Source organism: Epinephelus fuscoguttatus, linkage group LG9 (genome assembly GCF_011397635.1).
Source record: "Epinephelus fuscoguttatus linkage group LG9, E.fuscoguttatus.final_Chr_v1".
Lineage (NCBI taxonomy): Eukaryota > Metazoa > Chordata > Actinopteri > Perciformes > Serranidae > Epinephelus > Epinephelus fuscoguttatus.
Window position 1 is genome coordinate 30,547,149 of NC_064760.1, and position 10,925 is coordinate 30,558,073.

The window sequence follows — 10,925 nt, forward strand, 5'->3', positions numbered from 1 at the left end:
CACAAAAGGGTAACATTGATCTTCTAAAGAAGAGGCTCAATCTGGTCCTAAGGAGCATTTGGGGATACAAATCTTGGTGCTGTAAGCTGATAAGGAAAACCAGGGGTTGCTCAAATTAAACATCCTATACAGTAAGGTCTGATTAGAGGGCGACTGCTCTGGTAACCTGGTCTTACTTCTTAACCTGCAGCGGTCCAACACAAACTAACAATCATCCAAAGTGCAAAATCTAAGACTTCTGTGGCTCAACATCACCGTAAAATAGCTCAACATTAAATCTCTCCCACGACACAGTATCATCCATTCACTTAAATCACAGAGAAGCGGTCACCGTGGACAATAACAAGTTTAGGCACCTTGATGTGTGTGACTTTATATGCGAAAGGACTTCATTGAGCATCCTCTCTTTGCTGCAGTTCACTGATAGCTGACAGTTAGATGGAAAACCAACTCAAAGAGAATGTATAACATCTGACAGTTCAATTATTATTCGTGAACAAGAACAAAAAACGTCTCCTGAAGCTATGAACATGAATCTGTAATGTCACCAAGACGCAGCTCCTGAAGTTCGATTAACAATGAATGATAGTGATGAGATACTTTCTGCATCACGTCAGAGTTGCACTAACACTTATGAAACAAAGAGTCTCCCGTTCGTTGCTGCCCAGACAGCGGCGCTTGATGACATCAGAGATCAGTCTTGGCTCTCTTATTTCTAGCTTTGTGAGAGACTTATCAATACATACAAGTGTGAAATAACTGTCCATATTCATAGTATTACATTTGCATCCTCTTTAGAGTGGATTTTCACTTGAAGAATGCACAAGTTTGTTGGCTTCGTGGCCATCATGCACTACAATTCATATGTGCCAGAACTGGACTTGAAACCTGTACAATTTGTATTTAATCATCAAGTATCTATAATTATAATACACATTCCCACTTTGAAACAACAAATGGTGTATGTTACATATCTACAGACCGATGTGTGATGGGTGCAATACTGTGAAGAGAACAACAGACAGCACACCATATACTATGTCATCTATAGTATATCAGTATTGCATATTGTAACTATATTTATACATGTTTATATAAATATAGATAAGTATATTTCTATGTACATTTTGATACTTCAACATTGCATACAGAATAAAATAAATAATACAAATATAATCAAATCTTACAGTAAGTATGATTTGAGAAATGCTATATTAGAGCCAAAATAGTCCTAACAGTTGAAATAATCATGATAATAACAATTATTACTCAATTTTAAAAAATCGTGGCCTACAGTCTGGCATAACAGTACAAGCTACACCACAATTACCCTGCAAGTTTACCATGTGGGACTGCTGGAATGACTGGAGAGGGCGGAATAAGGACAGGAAAGGTCGGGGCTTGTTTCCTTCTGCTCAGTCTGTCTGGGAATTTGTGTGTGTGTGTGTGTGTGTGTGTGTGTGTGTGTGTGTGTGTGTGTGAGCATGCGTGTGTGTGTGTGGAGAAGTGTGGAGTTGTGCATAAGTCTGCAAGTGTGGTTTTTAAACGTCGTAGGGGGTCAAAGGTCGGGACAGTCTCTGCGCTTTCACCTCCGGATATCGGTGGCTTCGGGGTCTTCCTGCTCGGCCACGACTCCGGCCTCTGGGCTCTGGCGGCGGGGTCCCTGACTGCGGTTGCGTGGGTGAGTGTTGAAGCCCGCCTTAGCGGGTTTGTCCTTTTCACCTTGCCGCGGGGGGCGAGGATGCTCAGGCTCAGGGTGGGAAGGCAAGGGGCGGCGGTGTTGTTCGACGGCGGTGCCGGCAGGAGACGGGGCGAGGGAGGAGCAGAGGCTCAGGCTGTCGCACAGAGCCCCCCAGTTCTGCTCGCACTGTAGCCGGACACTCCGTGTCAACGCCTCCTTCACCTCCTCTCCGCAGCTTAGGAGAATATTCACCAGCTCCACATATGGACTGGGCAGAGAGAGGCAGATAACTCACATGAAGCTTGTGATTTCATGTTTGGAAGCACAATACATCTAGGTCGAGGAAACGACAGGAATAAATGGGATGGTAGTATTACTATACATGGAAGAGGAGAACAAGCTTAAACTGGCAGAAGAGTCCAGGGAAGGTAAACATTCAGAGATGAAACAGAAGGGACAGGCTAGAGAAAAAATAAATCCAAACATGCTGTCCAGAGCAGCCACTCACCCTTTAGGGAAGAGATCTTGGAAATGGATCATCTCCACCATGACGGCCACATTCTCCTTCGCAGCAGAGCAAAGGTTGTGTTTGATGTAACACTCTCTCTGGAGCTGGAACACCATCTCTTTAATGGAAACACACTTCCGGCTGATGCAGCTGAACTTGTGCCGTAGCCCATGTGCCATACATTTCAGAGCATCCTTGATGAAGGACTTCCCCTGTGCACACACAGAGACACAACTGTTAAGCAGTGAACTCTCAAGACAAAGTCCCTAGAAGTTGTTGAAACCTGAGAGTACGCACACCAGCCAAAGAAAACCATTTGGCTCATTTTACTATATTACTTACACCTAATAGTTTGGGAGATGTTATGCACCTGTTTCAGTCATGTTGGATTGTGTGTGTGTGTAGTTGCTTTGGAGCAAACTTTATATGAATGTGTAACTACATGCTTCTAATACAGAATGGGGTGATGAAAGTCTGCATGAATAGCAGTAAACTGTGCCATTCTTCTGCTGAAATCTTCTGGATTTGCCTGCCAAAGATTCCTAGAATGTGACCCTATAGACATGTTAAGACCTCAGTCAGGCCTGGCTTGGCAGGGCTTCAGCCTCTGCTATGTATGAAAAGGGAGCTAACTAGGCGTCTGGCCAACTGGCTCATGACCCTTGGTCCTAACTGTACATGCACCAGTCCACTCAGAGGGAAGTGAACTTCCCAAGAGAGGAAAAGAGATTATGAGATCAGTGTCTGTAAGATCGCACTTCGAGGAAAAGTGATATGTTTTGAGGTATGTAGGGGGAAAAAAGCACAAGTAAACAAATCTGTCTGTGAATGACGAGTGTGGAGCAGCAAACCGGTGAAAAGGAAAAGGAATGTTGCCTCTGGTTATATCATTTTTTTGCAAACACACACACACACACACACACACACACACACACACACACACACACACATACACACACACAGAATAGTTTAGTACCTGAGAGTCAAATTTGCCAGCGTTGTGCAGGAACGTCATGCAGATTTCCTGTAGCCCTCGTATCTCGCAGGAGTTATTCTCAAAGCACTCAAACACACCACAGCCGACATCCCCTGCACTCACCAGGCAGTGCTGGATCTCAGCTGGAAAGAGAGAACAGGTTAGGGGGAGGGACCTTATCATCTGTTCACAGCAGACACAGCAGCAGATTGTTACAGGCGTGTTGGCAATGAAGACCATACGGCTTGGAGGCACAACTCCACTTCAGCACTTGAGATTGCTGCACTAATCACAAAGCTGATGTGGCGTATAACTATTTCCACAGACACAGGCGGTCGCTCGTGTGTTCATGACCTAGAGTCTGAGAGAGAAAGGGGAGGAGGGGAGGGGGGAAGTCTAATTTCCCAAGCTGAGGGGTTCCTGCGGAGGAACACTTGGTGACAGATATTACTGTGTCATTCTGCACCACAATCCATCTGCACTGCCTAGCATTGAGATGGGATGGTGCATTGCAGATACAGCCTTGACTACTTGTGGAGGAAACACAAATGCAGTCATTCCTATTGTCTGTCAACTAAATGTGCATCAACAAGTCTCTCATTACTGCATTCAAAGATGAACTGAGACTGCATACTAAAACATTAAATAAAAGGTGCATCATTAGCAACATGAGGGGGCACAACAGCAGCAATGCAGGCAAAAAAACTTGGGAAATATGTAAGTATATGTCATGTGAATACATAATGCCAGCTCCTGCACCCCACTGGCTGGCTCTCAAGTGCCATTTTCTCTTTACTGTGGCCATGAAAGACAGGAATAAAACAGATGTTTGAGGACAGAAATTACAATGTGAAAGTGAAGGTCTCTCTTTTAACCCCAAATTGCTGTGTATTATGAGACATCTGACTACCAGCAGGGAACCTGTCACAGAAACTGCTGCTTACCCTATGTGACATCGTCGGGAGTGTTTTACTCTATGGCAAATTGCAGGTTAGGTTGGGAGCCAACAGGCCGTACACAGTTTGGCTATGAAAACCCCAACTGTTGACTTAAGTAAAAACATAATTACACGCGTGGTTTGTCTCGAAGCTGATAACTGATGGGCGTAAGAGAATTTTTTTTTCCCTCCTTACTCGGAAGTGCGCGCCAGCTGCGTAAAGAGGACAGCAAATAGAGGATTAAATGTGACTTATTCGAAATCACGCTTGTCAACAAAGAGCCTCTGTTGGGGGGGCAGTAGTAGGGGGAAGGGGACGAGCTGCTGCGGGGTTGGTAGGCACTGAGTTGAACTTTAGTGCGCAGGAAAAGTGAGCCGCTGTCAGCAGTGCTTGTTTTGGCATCACGGGAATGTGCTTGGATCGTACGAGCTTGGCCGCAACGTGCATTGAATTACACAGTGGTGTTACCAGGGTCTCTGCTATAAAACCTGCATTGGAGTTTGTCCCTAATTTTTCACTATGGAGGCAAGATAACAATTATGCTGTAATATTTGACACTGGTTCACATGGTGGGGCGCAAGTCATGCTGTGTATGAGAACACACACACACACACACACACACACACACACACACAAATAAATCAGCCACTATATACGACGAGTTTGAGAGAGAAGGCAGCAGCCCAACGTGATGTTAGTGCTTTGTGTTAATTAGCCAAGACGCGCTCTCTTTTAGTGGTATTTAAGCAATGCTTCCCCCAGAGGATTTGTCCAAGAAATCAACTCCCGCTCGCCTTCAGCGCTGACCAACAATCATTACTGCTCCACTAACCTGCTTGAACACATCACCCAGCATTCATTTGAACACACAGCCTGCACAACACATGCAAAACCCACATTTCTCCAGAAAACCACTGAAAACGTTACCTACGACGCGCGCACACACGGACACCAGCGACGCACGCACACCTAGATGCGCTGCCGTATACATTACCTATTACCTTGCGCCTTTCTATTAATAGTTTACTAACATATTGGATTTCTGTCTGAGAGTATTTACAAGATATCGTCTTCCTGGGTAATCGAAAAGGGTCACTCGTGTGCACCGTAGCGCCGGGATTTAAGTTAAAAGCAGCGGATTGCTCAAATCGCCCGGACTCGTCCCCCCAGCATGGTTTAATTTGCAGCCACAGAAACACGTGTACGGACAAACCCCACGGAGATGTGCGAACAGTTGCACCAACCAAGAATCTCCACATTTCTGATCTCCTCTGACACTTTACCTGTATTCTGCAGGGAGAGGCGTCCTTTCTGGCTCGCAGGCTTCTCCGGGAGGCTGTCATGGATATCAGTATTATCCGATCCCACCACTTGCTCCAGCACTGACAAAACCAGCAGCGCCACGGCCAGTTTGACCAACATTGCGTCTCCGACAGTGTGCTCCGATTTCCAGCAAAGATCCCGGCAGTGTGTGTATGTGTGTGTGTGTATGTGTGTGTGAGGGTTCACCTTGGATCAGTGATCAGCGCAGCTGCGGCTTGGTGTCTTATGGGGGCAGCTGTGGGACTGAATGCATGAGCTGGAAGGGATGCTGCCTATATTTCTCAGAGCCCCGGGTGTCAATTTGGATGAAGGAGTTAAGCAGGTGTTGTCGGTTGGGGCTTCACAACCAATCAGAGACGCAGACATCCACGTCCAAGGTTTTAGGGGAGTGTCCAGTGAAAGTCCCCTTTTTGCAATAAAACAGGCGCTGTAAAGCCATATTCATGAGTGAGTTGATTGTGACAGCTCAGGGATGATCAAGCAGTGTTTCACAAACCAAATCTGCAAAAGTCACTAATGCCCAATATAACACATAAACCTCCATAAAGACACAGTGATAATCTGTGAGCAGCTTAAATGATCTGCCTATACTGCAAGATAACCAGATAGCCTGTTGTAGGGACAGTGCAGCAGCTAAAAGTCAATAGAAAGTCTGTTTTTTGTCATAAAACTGGAGCACTTATTTAGGCTACAAGGCTGCGGGAGGATCAAGACATACCAGGCTTGCCAACAAACTGGAGTAAATTGAAGCACATGATGTCCAAGCACTCTGCATAAAATAGGCTTAGCTTGTGGCTCTACAACCCACTAAGTCATTAATGCCAGGTAGTAAATAAATTCACTGCAGCTTCAAAGATGTCTGTAGCCGCTCTCAGAAAGTAGGTGAAAAGTCTGCAACAACAGAAACACTCAATGAAAATGAATTATACCGTATAATCTTGCAATCAATGTCCTAATAATAATTGCACACAAACAACAGGATGTCAGAACTTTATATGATAGTCCATACTGATTTTGAGATCATGCTATAATTACTGCATACTTACAAGTGAAAGCTCCTATAAATAAAACGTCCTTAACTAACTTTTTTTAATAGGGAAGTGAATATGAAGGCGTCTGTTACACAATGCCCAGTTTAGTCTGTGACAATGAGGTCTGCTAACCACTACTACAGGGAGTGATCTAAGAATAGAGGACCAACATTGGCAGGGTTGCACATTTGGAGACCTTAGAGGAATCTTTTTCAAGAGCAACACTTGAGGATGCCATGTGGAATAACTGCAAGCAGACTGAGCCTGCAGTCAGAACATAAAGTCTCTGTCTTCGAAATGTTTCCAGTGACTTAATGGTGTTACTACTTTCAGGTAAAGGCCTCTATAGGAGCCAGCGGTGTAACGCGAGCCAGCATGTCGCCGTGTTGCTCGTCATGCCAGAGGGCCATTGCAGGACAGGAAATTGTACCCGTGGAAGGAAACGGCTATCAGGGTGCATGGGTGCGTGACGGCACTTGGGTCCAAAGCCTCTAGGGGGCCTGGTGATGCTTATTGCTCCTTCCTTTTGTTAATCACATCGCGCTAGAGCAACCTTGACATAATAAACTTCCAGGCAATCACAGGTCTAACCACTGACTGTATATAAAGAACGACAGCATGTCTCCACCTCCTACGATTGTACAAAAAAGTAGCCAAAATATTTCGGATACTACCAATGTCATCTTGTGCTGGTTACGTCACTGGAGCCAGAGTTCCTGCCCATCCACCTGTCTGACCAATCGCAAGCAGCGCCATTGATCATGATGTCAGCCCCATTTTTATAGCATCAAATAACAAATAAAAGTCAAACTTGTCAGGAAAATGAACACTTGAATATACATGAGCTTGATAAGAACTACCTAAAGTGACAGAAACCATCTTCTTTAGTTTGGCCGTGTCCCATCAGCTAACATTTATGAGATGTATCGAAGCAAGTCACCCAAGCGATTTCAATGTTTTGGCTTCACATCTGGGCAGCTGTCATGTCATTCATCTTCATTATACAACGTATGGGCTTAATGCATACAGATAGATGCAGGTACAACAACGACCCTTCACCTTTGCTTTTTAATGCAGAACCAAACAACTATGGCATAATGCCGCCCCACTCAACACATTCTCACTCTGACTTTGTCACACATTGATGTTTGGTCATGGACTTCCCATGTCCACATACTGTATGACGTGCAAGGTACCCTGGGCGCGTTGGTTGTTGACGTGCTGAGACACTGTGTCAAATTCTATCTGTTAATTGTCTTCTTTCAAAATAAAGGCCCCATGTTGATACAACACTGCAAACATTTTTTTCCCCTTCAACAACAAAAGGAAGTGGTTAGGTTTAGGAAAAAAAACAGGGTTTGGCTTTAGAATCTTACAGGATGCAAACACCACTCTCTCAGGTGAAGGTCAGTGTTTGTTGGACGCTGCTCCCACCCACCCTGTTCGGACTTTCGCTGCCTTAACTTTCGTTCTTGTCCGGCCACAATTCCCCCTGATGCCACTGGGCGCCATTAAATTATAACGGCAACCTGCCGCGTATTATGCCAACGTTAAAGGACGCCCTTTTTGTTGGTTTCTGACACCGCAAGTCGCTGCCCAAGCGCCGGATGTCAACGATTTTGGAGTGAGACTGGGCTCCCCCGCTTAGTGAGCTTAGAAAGCATCCCTGCATTGCAAAAGAGCCATGATGGGCATGATGTGTAGCAGAGCAGCGTCGATCTCTAGTGTGACATCTAACATATGTGTTGGGCAGCACTTTCTAGACAGTAAGAATAGCCTAAAATGACAATAGCAACCATTTACCGTCCTTGTTATGTGGCGGTTAAGCTTGTTCTCTGCTCTGAGGATAAAGAGCTCCTGGACCTCTGAGTTAGCTGCTAACTGCTGCTAGCTGCTTTTTCAATCGTCCGATGTTGGTTTGCACACATAACACATCATCAAAATGTCACACCTGTCTCATTCTGCTGGTTGTACCTTTTACACAGTCAGTGATTTGGTGTTGTTTCGATCTCTTCTGCTACTTAAAAACAAGACAACTCTGCCCCCACGTTCCACAATCGTACCTTTTATAAAGAACATTGAGGCAGAATTTATTGCCCCTCTGAACAGGCAGTGTAAAATGGGCTGTAGAGACGACATGCAAACTTTGAAAATCCAAGCCAGTGGCTTTCTTATCTCTGGTGGTTTATTGTTAAAACTCTCAGATTTGACCAAACTTCAACTTCCATCATAGTGTGGCTGCAGTGATGAGGAGCGATGATGTGGTTTAGTGTCTGCGTGTGATTAGGTGGCTGTGGGGACCCAGCTACAACTCAGACCCTGAGACAAATACCATACGCCACTGCTCAGGCGCCCCATAAACGAACATGGGGAAACGATTGGCCATTTTGTGTGTGTGTGTGTGTGTGTGTGTGTGTGTGTGAAAGACAGACAGAGGACGAGGCAGACAAACAGGCATCTGATTGTGGCCGGCCAAATTTCATAGATCTGTGACTTTGAAATGTGTTTATCATAACATTTCATTTATTTTCATAAAATCCTTTTCATGGGAAGCTCTGGCTCTGTCTGCTGGAAAAAAACTTTAAGACCCAGGCTATATTTAGACCATCAATGAAATTAGCCTAGAGCAGGAATTGGACTCCTGCTCTAACCTAACCAAAATGACGATCACTTATAGCTCTAAATATAGATAATTATTATCTTCAGACTGCAGTATCTATCGGTTTAATTGAGGTTTTGAGTCAGTGGAATGAATTTTGGAGAAGTCACCACAGCTGAGAAATGGGAGGTATTTTGGCCAGGAGATGGTGCAGCGTAGAAAACCTCAACATTTCAATATTCCCATTATATTCTTATGGTGGATGTGGTGGACTTTGTCTGCCATGAATTTATGATGATCTTGTCTTACTTTTGTCTTCTATCCTCATGATGTTACACTGATGCAAAGATTAGAGCTGATATTAGTAATCTAAATTTAATACAGCATCATTATAGACTTTGTTCTCCTCAATAAAAAAAAGAAGTTGTTCCAGTCTGTGTGCCACAAATTGGCTTAAGCTTGACGAGCACAGAACGGAAATTGCAATGCAGCAGTATTTTCAAAGTCCACTGGATTTCCAGCAGGCTCACACAGGAGGGTGTAGCGCACCGTGGCGCGCGTCTTGAGATGGGCTTGGAGCGTTTCCAGCTGTGCCTATACCACAAACTGGAATCTCCTGCTCAATTCACGTCTGTTAAAAGCTGCCCACGCTGTGAACACACCCTCGATTTGGCCCAATCAGTGTGCTGCAGTGGACCACAGGCTTGTAATGGAGTGCGTCACCGCTGCCTACTGGTGCTGCATTCAAGTCATATGGGAAAAACTGCTGGAGGTCCTCAAACCAAGACTAACGACCTGGAGGTTATTATAGTTATTTAGAGACTTAAATATTCCCGTGATTAGTATTTTCTTCTAGCACTTAAAGCACTTAGCAGACATTGGTGAGTTAACAGCAGACCAGACACCAATAAAGAAATGATTTAATTCTCTGTATAAACCTTTACGTAGCATGTTTGACAGAAAAAAATCACTCAAGGTCCACTTACTAGCTTTTTACAGAGCTTTTAACCACATCCCCACATCCCACATCACTTCCTCAGCAGATGGAGAAAGCTCAGTGACTTAAATCTGGTATCTCTCAACATACCTCCATAATAACGGAGCAATCTGCTGAGGTACAGCTGATGAGTGTCTTTTTTGTCGAGCTACTGCTTTAAAGATCGGAATGAATGCTTCATAGTTATCATATTTTACTTTGTTTACAGCATTTAAAAATAGCCAGTAAAGGTAACCTGTGGACTGATAGTAGTGCCATTCAAACTTTAAAGAAAAATCAGTTTTGCACATGTTGTATGAGGAAGGAAACCTATTCAACACATTTGTTAGAGCTCAGGGATACACACAGTTGCCCCTTTTACACTGACTTGTCAGGGTAGGAATTTAACGCTATTATGTTGCCTCGCCGTCCTGCATAAAAGGTACAATCATGGAATTGGGGGACAGAGTTGTCCCTGAGGTATTAACATCGCAGACACAATGTCAGTATTAAAGGGACAGACGGCAGGACAGGATCATTAGCAGTACTGACATATTGATGACGTGTTATGTGTGCGACCAGTGGCGGTAGAATATAATGTAGCTAATGGCAGTTAGCAGCCAACTCAAAGAAGAAGAAGAATGACGGCCGAATGCGAAGGTAAAGGCCATGTTAATGCCATTGTTATTAACATGAGATGGTAGATGTCACACTAGAGGCCTTCGCTGTCATATTTCATGTCACGCCTGTCGTGTCTCTCTCGCTTCCGTGATCCCGGCATGCTGTCTGAAGTCACACACTGGAGCAGCATGATACTGCTGTTGTTTGGTTCTGTGTAAAAATACAAAGGCCACATACAGAAGAGACGTCGTGGAGGCCCTATAGCGTGATTT

General features: G+C 44.6%; 1 protein-coding gene across 1 annotated transcript; it reads right to left on the reverse strand.

Annotated features, from left to right (window-relative positions):
• Positions 1-1,433: 1,433 nt before the first annotated feature.
• Positions 1,434-5,787, reverse strand: stc2a (stanniocalcin 2a). The gene is made up of 4 exons (XM_049586517.1): positions 5,387-5,787; positions 3,166-3,308; positions 2,190-2,401; positions 1,434-1,949 (listed from the first exon to the last, which is right to left on the reverse strand). Exons 1-4 carry the CDS (start codon positions 5,523-5,525, stop codon positions 1,586-1,588), a joined length of 858 nt encoding a protein of 285 aa, XP_049442474.1. The 5' UTR covers positions 5,526-5,787; the 3' UTR covers positions 1,434-1,585.
• Between the last annotated feature and the right edge of the window lie 5,138 nt (positions 5,788-10,925).

Coding starts and splice junctions, on each gene's coding strand:
- stc2a (XM_049586517.1), bottom strand. CDS start 5,525: ATGTTGGTCAAACTGGCCGTGGCGCTGCTGGTTTTGTCAGTGCTGGAG. Junction 3,309..5,386: donor CCTCTCCCTGCAGAATACAG/GTAAAGTGTCAG, acceptor CTCTCTTTCCAG/CTGAGATCCAGCACTGCCTG. Junction 2,402..3,165: donor CTGGCAAATTTGACTCTCAG/GTACTAAACTAT, acceptor GTGTGTGCACAG/GGGAAGTCCTTCATCAAGGA.